Here is a 21,655-nt window from a genome sequence, read left to right on the forward strand (position 1 = left end):
GATACTGGAGTCAAACCTGGATCCTCTGGAAGAATAGAGAATATTCTTAGCTGCTGAGCCATCTCCCCAGTCCCACAAGAAAATAGTTCTTAACCTAGCATGGTTGTAAGAATAAAGTGAAATGATATATGTAAAGTCTTCATTTAATGGCTTACACTGAGAACTTAAAATACCACATTTGGGGGAATGTGGGTTGGTAGTAGAGTGTCTGCATGCATGAAGCCCTACTTCATTCAGTCCACAAGCACTTCAGGGGAGAGTTTCTAGTGTGGTCTGAGAGAATTGAATTTAAAATACGGTTTTTTTTTTTTTTTTGGTTTTTCGAGACAGGGTTTCTCTGTCTAGCTTTGCGCCTTTCCTGGAACTCACTTGGTAGCCCAGGCTGGCCTCGAACTCACAGAGATCCACCTGGCTCTGCCTCCCGAGTGCTGGGATTAAAGGCGTGCGCCACCACCGCCCGGCTTAAAATACGGTTTTAAAGTAGTTTGCACATTTATGTAAACCTTCCATATACTGATCTTTTGTTTTCAATAGAATTACAAAATATTTCCATTTTGCAGAAAAAATAATTATAAAGACTATAGAAGAAATATTGAACACTGGATTATGATTTAATCTTTGAGGAATTATAGTTGCTTTCTTGAGGTATCTTGTCTGAAGTAAAGCTAATATGAGGTTCCTTTGGTATTATGTTCTTCAGGATGCTGGCCGCTTGCTGTACATTGGCCAAAATGAGTGGACACATGTGAACTGTGCCTTGTGGTCCGCAGAAGTGTTTGAAGACGATGATGGCTCACTGAAGAACGTGCACATGGCTGTGATAAGGGGCAAGCAGCTGGTAAGAACTTAGTCTGTGCATTTGTGAGGTGGTTCTCTTGTTTGCCCCGGGCGTGAATACAGCCTTCCTCGTTTTGACAACGTTGTCAGGAGCTCGCCAGTGAGTACTGGTGGATGTTGTGGGTCTGATCTTTTGAAAAAGGAAACAAAAGAAATAGAAAAAGAGGGGCCTGGTGAGATGGCTCAGTGGTTAAGAGCACTGACTGCTCTTCAGGGGAATCTAAGTTCAATTCCCAGGACCTATGTGGCAGCTCACAACTGTCTGTGGTTTCAGTTCCAAGGTATCTGAGGGTTCACACAGACATAAGTGCAGGAAAAACACCAGTGCATAAAATAAAAATAAATAAACCATCAAAAGCAAAAACTTTTTTTTTAAAAAAGCAAAAAATTTTAAAAAGAAATAGAAAAACAAGGTATCATCTAATTTGAGCATCGTTCAAAATATGTGAGGAGCATCAGTTTAAGTCGTAGACAGAATCAGCTCAGAGGCCAAGTTAGATCACCATTCTGAAGTTCCACAGAATAGGCCCATGTATGTGCATATTGACAGAAGAGGATAGGAGGGGAAGTTGTCAAAGTAGCTGAGAGCAGTCACATGGTATTGAAGGAGGAAGCATTTAGAAGCTTGAGTTTGCGCATGAAAGGTTACCAGAAGGAATGGAGCCAATAGACAGCTCATGAGAGAAGAATGTGTGGGCTGTGGGAAGAGCAGAGAAGAGCACACGGACTGTCCAATAGAGTAAGGGTGATGACCAGGGCCTAGTGAATGGAATCTTCAAATCGTGGAATTAGGTAGTTAGCTGTGAAGTCTAATACTACAGAGCCAGTGAGCTGGCTAGCTGTATGTCAGCTTGACACAGAGTTATCTAAGGAGAGAATCTATTGAGAAAAATGCCTCCATAAGATCAGCTATAGTGCATTTTCTTAACTAGTGATTGATGAGGGCCCAGCCCATTTGTGGGTAGTGCTATCCCTGGGCCAAGGGCTGGGACAGTAGTGGCACACAACTTTAATCCCAGCATCCAGGAGGTAGAGGCAAATAGATATCTTGATTTCGAGGCCAGCCTGGTCTACAGAGCAGTTTCAGGACAGCCCAGGCTACAGAGAAAGCCTGTCTCAAAAACTACACCCCCCCAGAAAAGAAAAGGAAAAGAGAGAGGGAGGGGAGAGAGAGAGAGAGAGAGAGAGAGAGAGAGAGAGAGAGAGAGAGAGAGAGAGAAAGAGAAAGAAAAGCAGGATGAGATGAGCAAGTAAGTGAGCAGCACCCCTCGCTGGCCTCGATGCTGGTTCCTGGCCTGCTCAAGTCCCTGCACTTGCTACTTTTGATGATGGACTGTTACATGGAACGGTGAGAGAAATGAACCCTGTCTTCCCCAAGTTGCTTTTGGTCATGGTGTTTTATCACAGCAATAGTAACCCTAACTCAGACAACTAGTTTCTTACTAGTAAATTTTATTTACACTGAGTTGCTTTGAGATGTAACAACTTTCATGTAAGTCCATGTTTTTTGACATTGATCTTCACAGTTTCAAGTCTAATAAATCTACCATGCATTCTAGAAAAAAAACTTATTTTAGTCCAAATGGCAAATCCAATTTAGTGTTTAAATTTTCTAGTTACCACGTAGTTCGTACTGTTTCCCTGTAGCTCAGCAGGCTGGCAGTCGAGAAAATGAACATGGGGTGCTCAGAAGGGGCAAATCCTAGAAGAGATGACAAATGTCTTAAAACGCCTGCCTGTCTAAATAGGGCTGTTCTTTCTGGACTTGTAGAGGTGTGAATTCTGCCAGAAGCCAGGAGCCACCGTGGGCTGCTGTCTCACATCCTGCACCAGCAACTACCATTTCATGTGTTCCCGAGCCAAGAACTGCGTCTTTCTGGATGACAAAAAAGTGTATTGTCAGCGGCATCGGGATTTGATCAAAGGCGAGGTGAGAAGCTCAGCTATTTGGTTTCTTCTGTTGTAGCTGTTAATTACAGGCTTTATTATCTCAGAGCAGACTTCCGTTCACAGTAAGACTAGCAAAGGGTAGAGATTTCCCAGTCCCGCCTCCACACTTCCCTAGCCTCTCCCACCAGAGTGTTGTATTTGTTACAGTGGATGGGTCTACATCGATATGCATTTCACACAGTTATCCTTTGCGTTAGGGTTCATTCTCGATGTTGTACATGGTATGGGTTTGGACAGATGTCTAACAATGTGTATTCACTGTAGCTGGAGAGTTTTTCTCTGGGTTCCGCCAAGCCCCTGCAGTCCCGCAGCCCACTTATAAAATAAACACACAGACGCTTATATTATTTAAACTGTTTGGCCTAATAGCTCAGGCTTTTAGGTAGCTGTTTTTATATCTTAAATTAATCCATTTTTATTAATCTATAAGCTGTCACATGGCTTATGGCTTACTGGTATTTTACATCCTGTTCCTCATGGTGGTGGCTGGCAGCATCTTTCTGTCTCAGACCTCTCCTCTCTTTGTTCTGTCTATACTTTTTGTCTGGCTACTGGCCAATCAGTGTTTTATTTATCAATCAATCATCTACAGCACAAAACTAAAAAAAACTCCAACTACAATTTGCCATTGTGGTTTGTATAAATATTTTCATTGTCCTAAGAATCCTGTGTTCTGCCTGGTTTTCTGAGGTTCCCCCTAAAAACCACTGATCTTTTTGCTAATATCTACAAGTAGTCTTACCTCAAAATCCATTTCAGTTTCCACTCCAGGGTTTCTTAGGCTGGAACCTTGCAGTTTGTATGTAGGCTTTTTGCTCTGACTTTTGCTTAGCAATAAGCATTGAAGATGCCTCCTCATCTTTTGAAGTCTCTATGAATTTAAGAGGGAAATACTGAAAAACAGAAAGGTGGTAAACTCAGTTTTTCATGTCTCGGATGCCCCAAAGAGATTATCTCCTCTTACGAGAAATAAAGAGGGTGGGAGTAAAAAGAAGGGTGATTTTGAGATGGATTCTCTGCTTTGTCTCCAGGAGTTGGTACCCTGAATGTAACATGTAAAGGGACAACCCACTAACAGCAACCTTGGGTTTCATTTAAGGTGGTTCCTGAGAATGGATTTGAAGTTTTTAGAAGAGTGTTTGTAGATTTTGAAGGAATCAGCTTGCGAAGGAAGTTCCTCAATGGCTTGGAACCAGAAAACATCCACATGATGATTGGTATGACCCAGGCCTTCATTAATGGGAAGACTGTATTACCATTTGTGCCTTTCTGGTCCTTGGTTACAAAATGATGCTCCTCATGGCCTCTCATCTGTTCTTCTTTCCTTGGTTAGGCTCGATGACGATCGACTGTCTGGGGATTCTGAATGACCTCTCTGACTGTGAAGATAAGCTCTTTCCTATCGGATACCAGTAAGTCCAGGGAAGACAGGGCGCAGGAGCCACAGGAGCCCTGAAAATTCGGGGTCATTAAGTGTGGAGATATACTTGGTAGCTGCCTTTCACTATTCAAAACCCACCGCTCACCAGTTCTCATAGGCCCAGGCTGTCATGTCGGCCTTAGCCTCATGCATTAACCATGCCCAGCTAACAGATTATAAATTTAGCCTGGGCTACATAGTGAGACCCTATCTCAAAGCAAATGATTTATAGTCTTTTACGTTGATTAAATTATTTGAGAAGCTGACAATGAATGATCAAAATGCACCTTCTAGAGTCATTTGGTATTGTGTACATCTTTAACACAGGCACTTGGAAGAAAAGCCGAGGCAGGTAGATCTCTTGAGTTCCAGCCAGCTAGGGCCATGGGGAGATCCTGTCTCCCTCTGAGAAGCTGATTTTGCAGCGCCTTTTCTAATTCTGCATCCCAGCCCTGACACAGTCTACACCTGTGTTCGTCTTGTAGCACTTTGCTGACAGAGAAGTACCTCAGGTTTGAGCTTTTTAGGGTCTCCGGTTACGTGCACTTGAGGCATTACTCCCTAATGGAAGGCAGTGGCATTATAGTTACTGGTCTTCTTTTTCAGTGGGTAGAACATTTTACTGTTTCGGGTACCTTTTTTTGAAAAGGTCGTACAACTTTCTGAGAGCCTAAGAAACATTAAGGACTTCCCAGAGTTTAAAACCACCCTACAAGGATAATCTCCATTAAGAACCTAAGACATAAAGCTATATTCTCTGAGTTGAGACCAGAGACGGGTGATGGGGAGAAACTCGGGGGAGGGTAGTTTGTGCAGCCGTCCTCCGTTTGCGGTTGTCCTGTTTGCCAGGTGTTCCCGGGTGTATTGGAGTACCACCGATGCTCGCAAGCGCTGTGTGTACACCTGCAAGATCGTGGAGTGCCGGCCGCCCGTTGTGGAGCCAGATATCAACAGCACAGTTGACCACGACGACAACAGGACCATCGCGCACAGCCCACCCTCGTTTATAGGTTAGACTGAACCCAAGTGGGACTTGAGTGCAAGTGTTTTGACTATGCACTGGGGTTGAAAAATGGGTACGGCTGGGCAGTGGTGGCGCACGCCTTTAATCCCAGCACTTGGGAGGCAGAAACAGGCGGATCTCTGTGAGTTCCAGGAAAGGTGCAAAGCTACACAGAGAAACCCTTCTTGAAAAACCAAAAAAAGAAAAATGGGGGACAATTTAATTTGGGACACCCCCTTTTTCTCCAGTTTGGCATTCATCAAATAGCAGTCTGTAAGTCTGTGTGTGTGGCCTGGTGTTTTTGAGGGGCTGGAAACAACTTGTGGCGTTGGTTCTTTCCTTCCACTGTGGGTTCCAGCCCAGAAATCATACCTGAGCACTCACTTACCCATTGTGGCTGCTGGCCTAATAGCCAACTGGCATGATGTTGGTTCGTCTGTTAGATATTTTAACTGCCCTCTTTCAGTTACGAATTTTTATCCCTATCACAGAATCTTCATGTAAGGACAGTCAAAGTACAGCGGCCATTCTACGTCCTCCGTCCCCAGACCGACCTCATGCACAGACCTCAAGCTCCTGCTATTACCATGTCATCTCAAAGGTCCCTAGGATTCGAACACCCAGCTACTCCTCTACACAGAGGTCCCCTGGTTGCCGGCCGTTGCCTTCTGCAGGTAAAGGACATCTCTGACCCACGTGACCGTTCTCTTAGGTAACCTTAACTTGGTGACTTTGACTAACCGAAAGGTTGCCTATAAACAGGTGCATCCAAATGGTTGAAACAGTGACTTGACATGTGTGTTCTGTCCCTGATCGGCTTTCTTTTTTCTCTCTTCGTCAGGAAGTCCTACCCCAACCACTCATGAAATCGTCACAGTAGGCGATCCTCTGCTCTCCTCTGGTCTTCGGAGCATTGGCTCCAGGCGGCATAGTACTTCTTCCTCGTCACCCCTGCGGTCCAAGCTCCGGATAATGTCTCCACTGAGAACTGGGAGTGTCTACTCCAGGAATAGTGTTTCCTCAGTCTCCACCCTTGGGACTGCTGCAGATCCCGGGTCAAGTGCCAAAGCAACTGACCGTGCCGTAGGGCCGCTGAACTCCAGTGCTAATGTAGGGCAGGGCACTCCCGCCGCCGCCACCGCCGCCTCAGGTTCACAAAGGACAGTGGTCCCCGGAGGCTCCAAATCCAGTCATTTGGATGGGTCTTCATCCTCAGAAGTAAAGCGCTCCAGTGCTTCAGACTTGGCACCCAAGGGCTCCTCGTTAAAGGGAGAGAAAAACAGAACTGTGAGTTCCAAGAGCTCAGATGGGTCTGCACATAACACAGCTTACTCTGGAATCCCTAAGCTGGTAGCACAGGTTCATAACACCGCTCCCGGAGAAGTCAGCGTTAGTAAGATGGGCACTTTTGCTGAACCCTCGTCAGTGCCATTTTCTTCTAAAGAGACTCTCTCCTACCCACAGCTCCACTTGAGGGGGCAAAGGAATGATCGAGACCAGCACACAGATTCTACCCAGTCAGCAAAGCCCTCTCCAAATGAAGATGGTGAAATCAAAACCTTAAAGCTTCCTGGTGTGAGCCACAGGCCATCCATTCTTCATGAACATGTTGGGTCTAGTTCCAGAGACAGGAGACAGAAAGGGAAAAAGGCTTCTAAAGAGACTTGCAAAGAGAAGCATTCCAGTAAATCCTCTTTGGAACCCGGTCAGATAACGACTGGTGAGGAAGGAAAACTAAAGCCAGGCTTTGCTGACGCGGTTTTGACTCCTGGGTTTCTGGGGCAACGGCCATGTAATAATGTTTCATCTGATAAAATTGGGGATAAAGTCCTTCCTATTCCAGGAGTCCCTAAAGGTCAATCCACACAAGTAGAAGGATCTTCCAAGGAGTTACAGGCACCCCGGAAATGCTCCGTCAAAGTGACACCTCTGAAAATGGAAAGTGAGAATCAATCCAAAAGTTCCACAAAAGAAAGCGGCCCTGGCTCTCCTGTACAAATAGAGCCAGCATGTCCGGTAGAACTAGTTTCAGCTTCCAGAAGTCCAGGAGCTGGCCCAGGGGTTCAGCCGGGCCCCAACAATACCTCATCCCAAGACCCTCAGAGTAACAACTATCAGAATCTTCCAGAACAGGACAGAAACCTGATGATTCCAGATGGCCCCAAACCTCAGGAGGATGGCTCTTTTAAGAGGCGGTATCCCCGCCGCAGTGCACGTGCACGGTCTAATATGTTCTTTGGGCTCACCCCACTCTATGGAGTCAGGTCTTACGGGGAAGAGGACCTTCCGTTCTACAGCAGTTCTACTGGGAAAAAGCGAGGAAAGAGATCAGCGGAAGGGCAGGTGGATGGGGCGGACGACCTGAGCACTTCAGATGAAGACGACGTGTACTATTACAACTTCACCAGAACCGTCATTTCTTCGGGTGGTGAGGAGCGACTGGCACCCCATAATTTATTTCGGGAGGAGGAACCATGTGATCTTCCAAAAATTTCCCAATTGGATGGTGTGGATGACGGGACCGAGAGTGATACGAGTGTCACTGCCACGACCAGGAAAAGCAGCCAGATTCCAAAAAGAAATGGTAAAGAAAACGGAACAGAAAACTTAAAGATTGACCGACCTGACGAGGCTGGGGAAAAAGAGCATGTCATTAAGAGTGCTGTTGGCCATAAAAACGAGCCAAAGTTGGACAACTGCCACTCTGTAAGCAGAGTGAAAGCACAGGGCCAGGACTCCTTGGAAGCTCAGCTCAGCTCTTTGGAGTCAAGCCGCAGAGTCCACACAAGTACCCCCTCAGACAAAAACTTGCTGGACACCTACAACACAGAGCTCCTGAAATCTGACTCTGACAATAACAACAGCGATGACTGTGGAAACATCCTGCCTTCGGACATCATGGACTTTGTACTGAAGAACACTCCGTCCATGCAGGCTCTGGGGGAGAGTCCAGAGTCGTCATCTTCGGAACTCCTGACTCTGGGTGAAGGGCTGGGTCTTGACAGTAATCGGGAAAAGGATATGGGTCTCTTTGAAGTGTTTTCTCAGCAGCTGCCCGCGACAGAGCCTGTGGACAGCAGTGTCTCCTCTTCCATCTCAGCAGAGGAGCAGTTTGAGCTGCCTCTCGAGCTGCCGTCTGATCTCTCTGTCCTGACCACCCGGAGTCCCACTGTCCCCAGCCAGAATCCCAGTAGATTGGCCGTAATCTCAGATTCAGGGGAGAAACGAGTGACCATGACAGAAAAGTCTGTAGCGTCTACTGAGGGTGACCCGGCACTGTTGAGTCCGGGGGTAGACTCCACTCCTGAAGGCCACATGACTCCTGATCATTTCATCCAAGGACACATGGACGCAGATCATATCTCCAGCCCTCCCTGTGGTTCAGTGGAACAAGGTCATGGCAACAATCAGGATTTAACTAGAAACAGTAGCACCCCTGGCCTTCAGGTACCTGTTTCCCCTACTGTTCCCATCCAGAACCAGAAGTATGTGCCCAATTCTACTGATAGCCCTGGCCCATCTCAGATCTCTAATGCAGCTGTGCAGACCACTCCACCCCACCTGAAACCAGCCACTGAGAAACTCATTGTTGTTAACCAGAACATGCAGCCACTTTATGTTCTCCAAACTCTTCCAAATGGAGTGACCCAAAAAATCCAATTGACCTCTCCTGTTAGTTCTGCACCCAGTGTGATGGAGACAAATACTTCGGTATTGGGGCCCATGGGAAGTGGGCTCACCCTAACTGCAGGACTAAATCCAAGCTTGCCACCTTCTCAGTCTCTGTTCCCTCCTGCTAGCAAAGGATTGCTCTCCATGCCTCATCACCAGCACTTACATTCCTTCCCTGCAGCTGCTCAAAGCAGCTTCCCACCTAACATCAGCAGCCCTCCGTCAGGCCTACTTATTGGGGTTCAGCCTCCTCCAGATCCCCAACTTTTGGGTTCAGAAGCCAACCAGAGGACAGACCTCACTACCACAGTAGCCACTCCATCCTCTGGACTCAAGAAAAGACCCATATCTCGTCTGCACACTCGAAAGAATAAAAAACTTGCTCCCTCTAGCGCCCCTTCCAACATTGCCCCTTCTGATGTGGTTTCTAACATGACACTGATTAATTTCACACCCTCCCAGCTTTCAAACCATCCCAACCTGTTAGATTTGGGGTCACTTAACACTTCATCTCACCGAACTGTCCCCAACATCATCAAAAGATCTAAATCTGGCATCATGTATTTTGAACAGGCACCCCTGTTACCACCACAGAGTGTGGGCGGAACCACTGCCACAGTGGCGGGCACATCAACGATAAGCCAGGATACTAGCCACCTCACATCTGGGCCTGTGTCTGCCTTGGCATCCGGTTCCTCTGTCTTGAATGTGGTATCCATGCAAACTACAACAGCCCCTACAAGTAGTGCATCAGTTCCAGGACATGTCACCCTGTCCAACCAGAGGTTGCTTGGGACCCCAGACATTGGCTCAATAAGCAATCTTCTAATCAAAGCCAGCCAGCAGAGCCTGGGCATTCAGGACCAGCCCCTGGCTTTACCACCAAGTTCAGGAATGTTCCCACAACTGGGGGCATCACAGACTCCTTCCGCGGCAGCAGTGACAGCAGCATCTAGCATCTGTGTGCTCCCCTCCCCTCAGACTACGGGCATGACGGCCGCATCCCCTTCCGGGGAGGCCGAGGAGCACTATAAGCTGCAGCAAGTGAACCAGCTCCTAGCTGGCAAAACCAGCATCCTCTCTTCACAGCGGGAACGGGATCCCGACTCTGCTTCGGGGACCCAGCCATCCAACTTCACCCAGACGCCAGATGCTCCTAACGGTGTGAGGCCAGAGCCGAGCAAGGCTTTACCCTCAGCTAAGCAAGCCAGCTCCTCCTCTCCGGGGAGTGCCCCATCCTCTGGTCAGCAGTCAGCAAGTTCCTCAGTGCCGGGTACCACTAAACCAAAACCAAAAGTCAAAAGGATTCAGTTGCCCCTAGACAAAGGGAACGGCAAGAAGCACAAAGTCTCCCATTTGCGGTCCAGTTCTTCTGAAGCACACATTCCAGACCAAGACGCCAACCCGGCGCCCCAGCCCCCAGCCACACGGTAAGTGATGGGCAGGTCCATTCTGCTGCAGTGTGGGGTTCTGTGTTGTGGGTGTGACGCTGCTCGCTTGGTACTGGGGGTTACTTCCATCACTTGGCCTTTAGTGATCAGTGGAGCCAAAACTAGCTCATCGGTAGATGGTTTGAGCACTTCAGCTTTGATTGTCCTTTGCTGTGATCTTAGACAGTGCTGACACCTGTTTCTATTTTGCTGAGGTTTAGGGATTCGAGAGAATGATGGTCCTGTCTGATGGACAAGGGCTCCTGCTGTGGCATCTCATGAAGTCTTCTCATTCTTAAAAACCTCATTAGAAGTATAACATATAAAGCATAGAGGAGACTTCCCTTCTCCTAGAAAGTCCCTGTGCCCTCTTACTAGCTTTTGTGACCTTAGTTACTGTTGCAGGCTTGTGAACTTTATCTGTCTAATACATATTTGCTGATGGTTTCTTGAAAAGAGATATAACCGATTCTGTTCTAGGACTCCTAGAGCTGACAGGGAGCAGCAGGATGCAGCTGGCATGGAGCAGCCTTCACAGAAGGAGTGTGGGCAGCCTGTGGGGTGAGCTGCAGATCTCTCTTATATCCACCACTTGTAAAACAGGCTTCCTCTTGATTTGCATTGGGTTTTGTTTTGTTGGCAGAAGTGTTCTTGACAGGCATCTCATGGTATGGATGTCTTTAATCCCAGTATTGGGGAGGCTGAGGCAGGCAGACCTCTATGAGTTTGAGGCCAGTCAAGGCCACATAGTAAGAACTTGGCTGCCGCCGCACCCCACCCCCACCCCCCAAAAACGGTCCCATGTTATTTTAATGAAACTAAGTACAGACAGGCTTGTAAAACAAAACTGAAGTAAATATCTTTGATCTTTTAGAATTGTAGTTCTTGTCTGTGTGTGTGTGCATGCACTTGTGTGTGGCACGGGCAGAGGTCAGAGGACGGCTCTGCCGTCATTTCGCTCCTCCTGACGCTACCTGGGCTCCAAAGGTCAAATGCAAACGGTCAGGCTTACACAGCAAGGCATTTTACTCTCTGAGCCGTCTTGCTGTCCCACCTCCTACACACACACACACACACACACACACACACACCCTTTTTCTAAGCCAGAATTATTTAAATGATTTCTGATGGTTCCTGTGTGTCCTGTTCACCCCTTCTCAGTCTGTTCCTAGAAGTCGCTTTGGTGTTTGGGGGTTGTTTGTTTGTTTGTTTTATAATTTATTTATTTTTATTTTATGTGCATTGGTGTTTTGCCTCCGTGTATATCTGTGTGAGGGTGTCCAGATCCCCTGGAACTGGAGTTACAGACGGTTGTGAGCTGCCATGTGGGTGCTGGAGATTGAACCCGGGTCCTCTGGAAGAGCAGCCAGTGCTCTTAACCACTGAGCCACCTCTCCAGCCCCGTGGTTTGGTTTTATTCTGCAGCTGTTTCCATGTGTGTACTCGTATGTTGACTTTTATATTAAATGGATGCTGCTGAACCTACTGTTCTTGTTTTTTCACTCCATTGTTTCCTGTACCTCTTCCTGGAATGGCATGTGTCCATGCTGTGTTCCAGGTGTTTCTCTGCAGCTTCCAGTGCTGCTGTGTGCTCTACGGTAATTTACTTAACTAGTTAACTTCATGCATATTAGTATGCACTGGGCTGTTTAAGGAGTTACTAAGTTTGAAAAGCTGGAAATAGGTGGTGTACTAGCTCATACAGCTTACCTGTGTTTTTAGTTAAGCCAGCTGACTTTTTTAAATTAAATTATATAGCACTGTCCTGACAAGTGTCTTTGTATATTTCCTACTATAAGATTATGAAAAGAACCTCAGAGGTACCATCCCCAATCTCAGAATCAGATGCTTCCTGCCGATGTTTGGGAAGAACTCTCATAAGCATGGTTTTGGGACTAGAGAAAAGGCAAAGCAGTAAGAGTGCTCTTTGTTCTCACGGAGCATCCTTGCTTGGATCCAGTGCCTCTCCAGCTTCTGTGGGCACCCATACAGTCACGGCACACACACCAAACACAAATACAAATTTAAAACCTTGATGGCCTGAGTTTGATCCCTGGATCCCACAGTGGAAGGAGCTTTTCAACACCCAGGCATACATACTCCCCCACCCCCACACACTAATAATAAAAAATTGTAAAGCATTTTATGCCCACTTTCTTAGTAACTGTTTTAAATAACTGATAGAATATGTGGCAGATTATGAACAGTTGTTTTATCTTTGAATTGAAAACCAGCTGGCCTCTTCTCTCATGTCTGGTTTTATTTTCATTCAGACCAGTGGCTGCTCTTCCAGAGATTCAGGCAACAAATCCAGCAAGTGAGCAAGAAAATTCAGGTATGTGGTTGGTTAATGGGTTATAATAGAGAACTCTAAAGTTAGAAGGTCTGTTAAAAATCATGTATGTTAGCTGTGCATGGTGGCATGCACTTGCAACCCCAGCACTTGGAACTCTGAGACAGAATTGTGAGTTCAGGGCGAGCCTGAGCTGCATAGTGGGCTGGAGGGACAGCCTATGCTACATCACAAGTCCCAGCCTAGAAACAAAAGAACTGCCTGATATCTCCTGAAACTCTAGATAGGAGAGGAAACCCACCGAAGTGCCATGAAGTTAAGTGGCGTCAAGTCCTGGAGTCAAACTCAGCCCTTTCTCCCATCTTCCCTCAATCGTGGTCTGGCATCACAGGCCAGGGTGGATCCGCCCCTGCTCAACTGGATTTAAGGGCAGTGACACTTTAGGTGGCTGGGAATAACCTTTAGTTGGCTCTTGAGTTGTTTCTCATATATGGATGGCAACTTAGGGTGAATTCCCTTCCAGGTACTGAGGCCGTCTCTCTTAGGTGGTTGGGATTTGATCTTAAAACCACGTGCATGTCACAGCGCTTTCTTCTTGGCCTACTGCAATTGGTCACTTTATCATTAGCATAGTAGACACACAGAACCTGAGCACTTGGCTCCAGAGGCAGAGGTAGGAAGGTTGTCATGAGTTTGAAAATAGCCTGGGCTACATACTGAGGCCCAGGCTAAACCTGGACCTCAGAGTGAGCTCTTGTCTTAGAAAAACTAATCAAGTAAATAAATGATAATAAAAAATGACTTCCCAGAAGAGAAAGGCTTAGGCTTGATTTGGGCTGTTAACCATATCTTGATGAGTAGCTAGTTCCTCAAGCCTGAGTCCTGATTACAGGCAGGCATGGCGGCTGAGTTCAAATCACATGTTTACTTTAGCTGTAGGAACTTGGCTTTTACATGGCCTGCCTCAGTTTCCCCATGTTTATTCATGTATTGATTCATCCATTGCATTGCATTGAATAAGGTTTCGCTGGGTTGTCCTGGCTGGCCTGGAACTTTCTAGGCAGCTCAGGCCAGCATTAATCATCCTTCCTCATTTTCACAACAGAGGGTCACAGGCACACCCAACTCAGTTTTCTTACCTTTAAAAGGGAGTCAAGCTCGGCTTGGTACAGCATGCTTCTAAGTGTAGCACTTGGGAAGCAAAGGCAGGCTGATCTCTGTGAGTTTGAGGCCATCATGGTCTCCATAGCAAGTTCCAGGCCAGGCAGGAGTACACAGTAAACCTTATCCCAAAAGGGAGAAGAAAAAAGAGAGGGGAGTCAATAATAATTGTCTCAGTGGTTGTTGTGAGAATCACATAAGGTGATCTGGGCCTAGAAGAGTATCTGAGACATTCACCTGGAGTAAAGGGAATTTTTGTTAACTTTGGTTTGACTTGGTCTTGATCCTATTGAGAGCAGTTGTGTATTGGAGGGGGAAAAAAAAAAAAGATCACATTGTCGTACCAGAAGCTCTGCTGCAAAAAGCACCTATTAAATAACACACACACATGTACACATACCCTCACCGTTTTAGTACTTAGTAGCTGCGTCCCAGGGCAAGTTCCTTTGAGCCTCAGTGCTCTTCCTGGTGAGGAGGGATAGCACAAGATACAGCATGTCTTCAGAAATGGAGGTGATGGGTGTAGAGCAGGGGTTCTCAACCTCCTAATGCTGTGACCCTTTAATACAGTTCCTCATGTTGTGGTGACCCCCAACATAACCTTATTTTTGTTGCTATTTCATAACTGTAATTTTGCTACTGTTATGAGTCATAATGCAAATGTCTGTGTTTTCTGATGTCTTGAGCGACCCCTGTGAAAGGTTGTTTGATTCCCCAAAGGGGTCGCGACCCACAGGTTGAGAAGCTCTGGTGTGGAGCGTTCTGCACACAGCACTCCATGCCCTTGTTTCCCTTCCAGAACCTAAAGCGGTGGAGGAGGAGGAGAGCAGCTTCAGCTCTCCGCTGATGCTCTGGCTCCAGCAGGAACAGAAGAGGAAGGAGAGTATCACTGAGCAGAAGCCCAAGAAAGGACTTGTGTTTGAGATTTCAAGCGATGACGGTTTTCAGATCTGTGCGGAAAGTATTGAAGGTGAGTGGTTAAGTCCGCCTTCCGCCAGGGCCCCTGTGGCGGTCACTGCCCTGCCCAGGAGACACTCTCTTGATGAAGAAGCAGCTGTCATTCTTGAGAAGCCTGAGGTGCTGCAGGTCTGTGTCATTCATGCGCCTAGCAGAACTGCTCTTTCCACCTTGTCCCCGCCAGGGCTGCCCCTCCTCCAGGGCTGCCCCTCCTCCAGGGCTGCCCCTCCTCCAGGGCTGCCCCTCCTCCAGGGCTGCCCCTCCTCCAGGGCTGCCCCACCTCCAGGGCTGCCCCACCTCCAGGGCTGCCCCACCTCCAGGGCTGCCCCTCCTCCAGGGCTGCCCCTCCTCCAGGGGTGCTCCCACAGTGCTCCTCTGCCCTGGTTACTCTAGCTCTGCCTCTTCTGTCTGCTGCAGCAGAAAGCCCTGTGTGCAGATGTTAGGTCCAGTCGGTCTCACTCACTGAGCCGCGGGCTCACAGGACAGGCTGGGATTTTACTTTCTTGTTCCTCCTTAGCTTAGCAGGTGTTGGTTAGCTGCTGGAGAACTCAGGAAGGCCTCCTAGGCTAAGTCCTGGGAATGTTAAAGGAATGAAAGATCACTGCAGTAAACTAGGGCTCCCCAAAACCCCGGAAGATGGCTACAGTCACAGGTCAGTTAAGGGGAAATGGGTGAGGTAGGGCTCCCCAAAACCCCGGAAGATGGCTACAGCACAGGTCAGTTAAGGGGAAATGGGTGAGGTAGGGCTCCCCAAACCCCGGAAGATGGCTACAGCACAGGTCAGTTAAGGGGAAATGGAGTTTGAGTTAGCTGAAGAGGAATGCAGGGAGCGTTCCACAAAGAGAATGGAACGAAGTTAGAGAAACTTTGGTTTTGAGTAGTTTTGGATGAGAAAAGGACTTTGAAGTGAAAGGAAAATTGGGAGGTGAAGTGGGTACAAGTTTGAGAGAGAACCCATAGTGACAAACCATGAGATCTTGGAAACTTAAGTACAGTAAAAGCAGAAATTCAGGAAGCTCAGTGTAGCAACTCTTTACAAGACAGGCTGACCGGGCCTGGTGCAACCTAGCGGGACCTTCTCAAACTAAAATAAACAGCCAAGGGCTGGGTCCAGACCACTGTGTTAAATGCTTTTGTCTAGCATGTGCAGAGCCTTAGGTTTGGTCCCCAGCACATTGAGGTGGGGATGGGACAATGATGTTGATTGGAGACACTGGGAAGCATGAAATTATTAAATAAAGACCACGTGGGGAAAGGAAGGAAGGAAGAGTGGACAGTCTTGGTGACTACTTCGATATAAAGGGGAGAGGGAGAAGAATCAGAGATACTCAGACCTGGATGTGGTCGTGCAGGCCTCTACGCCCAGCTAGTGTGGAGCCTGAGGCGGAGCTTACTTGAACCCAGGAGTTCAGTCAAGACCAGCCTAGGCAATGCAGTAAGACTGCTTAAGTAAGTAAATAAAGGAAGAAAGAATTTGAAAATGTGAGTCCTCAAAGTACAATCATAATAAGCATGTGCGTGTATGAAAATGTAACAAAACTGAGTGTGAGCTTGGCCTGGTGGAGCATACCTGTGATCCCAGCACTCAGGAAGCAGAGCCAAGAAGATTGCCACACATTCAAGGCTAGTTTGGGCGACCCAGTGAATTCCAGACTAGCCTACAGTATGAAACTGTCTCTTTTTAAAAAGAAAATGGGATCATAATGAATCCCGTTCTTTTGTATATTAGCTTTGGTTGTTGAGACAGGGTCTCACTATTCACTGGCTTAGATCTCACTTTGTAGACCAGGCTGACCTCAGACTCACAGAGATCTACCGACTCCAGAGAGGTGAAATTAAAGGCAGAAACAACCACACCCAGCCGCCACCACATCCAGCCCTGTTTACTTTTTTTAAATTAATGTTAAGGTCAAGTATGGCGATGTGTCAGGAATGTGGATACTCTGGGGGTTCGGAAGATAAGAGTATCCTCTGGCTGTGGTGTAGGGGAGCACTGTGAACAGGGTGTTCCTGGCTGTTTTTCATGTATTGAATTGAGACTTGGAGGAAAATGCCAGGGCACTGACTTCAGACGCAGTGTGATTCCCACACCAGTGGCCAGGCACACGGTCTGGCAGTAAGACGTGGCAGCACCAATTCTTTCCTGCCTCTAGTTTCCTTCTATTTCCTTTCAGATGCATGGAAGTCACTGACAGATAAAGTCCAGGAGGCCCGATCGAATGCCCGTCTGAAGCAGCTCTCCTTTGCAGGTAACGGCAGCAGCTGTTAGTTTGCTGTAGACTCCAAATATTCTGGCAGCTTATTAGTGTAAGCCACAGAGTTGAATCTAAAGAAAAAAAAACTACTTAAATAAAAAATAAAATAATTCACAGCTCGGGGGTGTAACTCATCCAGTTTATCCACTTACCATAAAATTCAGTGATTTCCAGTGTGTTCACATTGTACGTTACTATCTTATGACCTGAGCCCTGGTCCCATTGCTGGCACCTAGAGATTTGCTTGCTTTCTCTTTGAATTTGCCTGCTGGATATTTCGTGTAAGTGAGATCCTAATCTATGACTGTCTTCTTTTACTCAGGGTGTTTCAAGGTTCCTTTCTCCACTGGGGCATGTTACCCAGTGACCATGCTTGGGTCCCGTGAGGCTTCAGGCTTATCCCTAGCACCACCTCAGCAGGGTTTTGTTTCTAAGTGTGCCACGAACACTCGCTTGGTATTTGTTGGGATTGTATAAAGTCCTAGTTCACACACACTCCTGAAATGGAGCTCTTATCCACAATAAGCACCTTTATTCTCTATCTAATAATAATACCAGAGTTTCTGCAGTACTGGGAATTAAACCTAGGACATCACACATCCACACAGCCATATTAGAGGCCCTAAGAAGTAATATTTTAGCTGAAATTTCACATACTTAATAAAAATATATAGACCATTAACTGTTTGCTACTCTCAGAAAGAAACATGACATTGATTTCAGTGCCTTGTTTCTTGGCTTTAAAAATACTTTCAGCCATCCATGCCAGCAGATTTATAGAAATGTTTTCATAAAATAAAGAGAAAATTTGAAAGCTTCTACCATCCTGAGGCTGAGGAAAACCAAACAGCTATGAAGTGTATAGCTTCCACATTCACTGTAAGAGCCCAGGAGGGCTGTGTCTAAAATGTGAAGTTCACTCCTTTCACATTTGGTGTATGGGAGCTCACAGAACCAGGTGCTCTAGTACTTATAAACAAAACAGAGATCAGATTTGAAGTTAGAGAATATAAAGCTCAAATCCCAGCTACCAGCTATGTGACTTGGGGTGTGTTAAATTCTCTATAAGACTTAGTTTGCTGTCTTTAAAATAAAGCTTTTAATGGGCTGGGGTGTCGCTCAAGTGACAGTGCTCACTGGTATATGCGAGCCTCTGGTTCAGACTTACTGAAGGGACTCTGCCTGAGCATGACGACCAGAGCTCTGGCAGGCCGTTAGATTACATTCCTAAAGCCAGTCCCAAGGTCTGTCCCTTATTTGGCCACTTCCTCCTCCTGAGGCTGACGACCAAGGTCCAGCTATCAAAGTATTGAAGTCCAGCAATCAAAAGCCCCCTTTGGCGGCACTAATTAACACGCCCAATTAAAACTGAACACCTCATCCTAAAACAGGGTTTCCCCCTTACCTTTGTAAACTGCCATTGGGGCACATCTGTCTCCTCTCTGTCCCCCCACAGCAGACACCCTCCTCCTCTCTGTCCCCCGCAGCAGACACCCTCCCCCTCTCTGCCCCACCCCCCCCGCGGCAGACACCCTCCCCCTCTCTGTCCCCCCACAGCAGACACCCTCCCCCTCTCTGTCCCCCACAGCAGACACCCTCCCCCTCTCTGTCCCCCCCCCCGCAGCAGACACCCTCCCCCTCTCTGTCCCCCCACAGCAGACACCCTCCCCTTCTCTGTCCCCCGCAGCAGACACCCTCCCCCTCTCTGCCCCACCCCCCCCCCGCGGCAGACACCCTCCCCCTCTCTGTCCCCCCGCAGCAGACAGACACCCTCCCCCTCTCTGTCCCCCCACAGCAGACACCCTCCCCCTCTCTGTCCCCCCGCAGCAGACACCCTCCCCTCTCTGTCCCCCCACAGCAGACACCCTCCCCCCTCTCTGTCCCCCCACAGCAGACACCCTCCCCTCTCTGCCCCCCCGCAGCAGACACCCTCCCCCTCTCTGTCCCCCCCCACAGCAGACACCCTCCCCTCTCTGTCCCCCCCCACAGCAGACACCCTCCCCCTCTCTGTCCCCCCCACAGCAGACACCCTCCCCCTCTCTGTCCCCCCCGCAGCAGACACCCTCCCCTTCTCTGTCCCCCCCCCCCCCGCAGCAGACACCCTCCCCTCTCTGTCCCCCACAGCAGACACCCTCCCCTGTCCCTTGTTTCTTTCCCTCCTCCCTCACCCTCTATCTCTTGTCCTGTTCTCTGCCCTTTGTCCCTTTGGGGCAAATAAACCTCTTTTGTGCTGAGAACTTGGTCTTGGGGGTCTTGAGCTGATACTGGTCCCTTCACTCACCAAAAAAAAAAGAGCTGGTGATTCCTACGTTGGGCGCCATTGTGAGCATGAAATGAAAGGGCATGTGGTACCTGTATATGTGCAGCACATAGAGAACATGCCAGAGTTTGGGGGAAGCAATTTATGGTGAACATTCTAGATTAATAAGACATTTTTTCAGTAGCATTCCCATGCTAATTTCCAAATCATCGTTGTCACCTACCCTTGGGTAGCCTCTGCCTATTATTACTTTCTTACTATTTGTTATTATTATTATTACTCTATTATTTGTTAATGTTATACAGCTTCCCATTGGCTACACCACTCACCACCCAGGTACCTTTCATTTTATAGGTGTGAACGGTTTGAGGATGCTCGGGATTCTCCATGACGCGGTTGTGTTCCTGATTGAGCAGCTGTCTGGTGCCAAGCACTGTCGGAATTACAAATTCCGTTTCCACAAACCGGAAGAGGCCAATGAGCCCCCCTTGAACCCTCACGGCTCAGCCAGGGCTGAGGTCCACCTGAGGCAAGTTCCGTTTGGTCTTACGAGCATTTGAGGTCTCGGCCTTGTTATCCAGTGACAGTTCTTGTCCCACTGACCTTCTGAGGTCTTCAGCGTTGGTGACGACAATCTTCACTCCACTATTAGAACCTCTCTCTGAAAACAAACCTTAATCTTTTGCCTCCAGGAAGTCGGCATTTGACATGTTTAACTTCCTGGCTTCTAAACATCGACAGCCTCCTGAATACAACCCTAACGATGAGGAAGAGGAAGAGGTACAGCTGAAGTCTGCCCGGTAAGTCCTGGTGCCAGTCGCCTGACAGCCTGACTCCTGCAGCTCTTGGTTAACAATGGTCAGTGTACTATATAAACATGAGACTGCTGCTGCTTGTGGCCTGGAGAGGGAAACATTCAAATTTGGGAATCTGTTAGTAGTCATTAGAACTCCCCTCCTCAGCTGGGCATGGTGCTGCACATCTGCAATCCCAGCACTCAGGAATTAGAAGCAAAAGCATCTCAAGTTCAAGATCATCGCCAGCTACATTCTGAGCTTAAGAGGAAAGCCAGCCTAGGCTACATAAGACCCTGTCTCAAAAAACAAAACAAATAAAAAACACAAAAGAAAAACTTGTTTTCACGCCAGTGCTCAGGGCCCTGTCTGATGGGATGGCAGTTTCCTGGGTGACATTTGGAAGACTGAGACATAGTTTACACTAACGTAGCATTAGCTGGCTGGTAACATAAAGAATATGAAGGGGCTGGAGAGATAGCTCAGTGGTTGGGAGCATTGGCTGCTCTTCCAGAGGACCTGGGTTCAATTCCCAGCACCCAAATGGCAGCTCACAGCTATTTCAAGATACAGTGGATCCGACTCCCTCACACAGACATGCAGGCCAAACACCAATGCACATAAAAATACAAGTTTAAAAAAATATGAATGTGAAAAATTTTAGGATGCATGTTTTCTTTAACATTTCTATCCCAATAACTATTCTTATGATATTTGTTACTATTGTCCCAAAGAGCTGTCTGTATATATTACAGTGGAGCTGGTCACCATGGGCCCATGCGTATGGTCCCAACACTCAGGAGGCTGAGACAGGAGTGTTGCCTCAAGTTTGAGGCTACCCTGGGCCACAAGGGCCTAGTCTCAAGAAAACCCCAAATGAAGCCTGGTGGTGACTTTTGGGAGGCAGAGGTAGAAGAGCCTGAGGCACTCTTGGCTGACATGGAGCAAGTGCACCCACCCTGTAGCAGCCCAGCCCACCCCTCAGAACTGAATTCCTAACAGCATTCTTATCTCTTAGGAGGGCAACAAGCATGGATCTCCCGATGCCCATGCGTTTCCGGCACTTAAAAAAGACTTCGAAGGAGGCAGTCGGTGTCTACAGGTAGGGCTGCGATTTTAGGATTTCAGAAAACTTAAATTTTTCCAAAGAAAGTGGACCAAATCCCTCTCTCCTTCAGTCACTGAGGTTTTTAATAGATTTATTGATTCTGGCATGTCATAACTGCAGCTCTCAGTGTTGAACGGGAATTTAACTTACGACTTCTGCTGCTTCTAGTGGGCTACAGTGGAGAAATGGTTAACGTTTGGTAATTTATCAGTACAGTATACTACACACAAATGAGGTGAGGCCAGACCTCCCTGATCAGGTGTCTGTCTGTCTCTCCTGGGAACCAGCAGACTTTTTTCACCCATTCACACAATTCATTGATTTGAAAAGTTGTATCTTGGTGTCTGGAGAGATGGCTCAACCATTGAGAGCGCCAGTTGCTCGTGTAGAGGGCCTACGTGTGGTTCCCGGCACCCACACAGTGGCTCACAACCGTCTATAACTGCAGTTCTAGGAGGTTCTGCCTTCTGCCTGCCTCCACAGGCAGCAGCATGTATGTGGTCCACATACATACA

The 21,655-nt window shown here is 47.6% G+C and overlaps 1 protein-coding gene across 3 annotated transcripts in view; it reads left to right on the forward strand.

Moving 5' to 3' along the window:
• The window catches only part of Kmt2a (lysine methyltransferase 2A), an 83,779-nt gene that overhangs the window by 56,188 nt on the left and 5,936 nt on the right, over nucleotides 1-21,655 (forward strand). For all 3 annotated transcript variants that reach the window (XM_037207551.1, XM_028866405.2, XM_037207552.1), the window contains exons 21-34: nucleotides 701-838; nucleotides 2,609-2,767; nucleotides 3,887-4,004; nucleotides 4,121-4,199; nucleotides 5,057-5,217; nucleotides 5,702-5,884; nucleotides 6,052-10,312; nucleotides 10,793-10,873; nucleotides 12,586-12,647; nucleotides 14,566-14,736; nucleotides 16,898-16,972; nucleotides 19,593-19,767; nucleotides 19,931-20,038; nucleotides 21,051-21,134. In XM_037207551.1, the coding sequence (XP_037063446.1) occupies nucleotides 701-838; nucleotides 2,609-2,767; nucleotides 3,887-4,004; nucleotides 4,121-4,199; nucleotides 5,057-5,217; nucleotides 5,702-5,884; nucleotides 6,052-10,312; nucleotides 10,793-10,873; nucleotides 12,586-12,647; nucleotides 14,566-14,736; nucleotides 16,898-16,972; nucleotides 19,593-19,767; nucleotides 19,931-20,038; nucleotides 21,051-21,134 (5,855 nt within the window). The remainder of the gene's footprint in view (nucleotides 1-700; nucleotides 839-2,608; nucleotides 2,768-3,886; nucleotides 4,005-4,120; nucleotides 4,200-5,056; nucleotides 5,218-5,701; nucleotides 5,885-6,051; nucleotides 10,313-10,792; nucleotides 10,874-12,585; nucleotides 12,648-14,565; nucleotides 14,737-16,897; nucleotides 16,973-19,592; nucleotides 19,768-19,930; nucleotides 20,039-21,050; nucleotides 21,135-21,655) is intronic.

Source organism: Peromyscus leucopus, chromosome 7 (assembly GCF_004664715.2).
Source record: "Peromyscus leucopus breed LL Stock chromosome 7, UCI_PerLeu_2.1, whole genome shotgun sequence".
NCBI lineage: Eukaryota > Metazoa > Chordata > Mammalia > Rodentia > Cricetidae > Peromyscus > Peromyscus leucopus.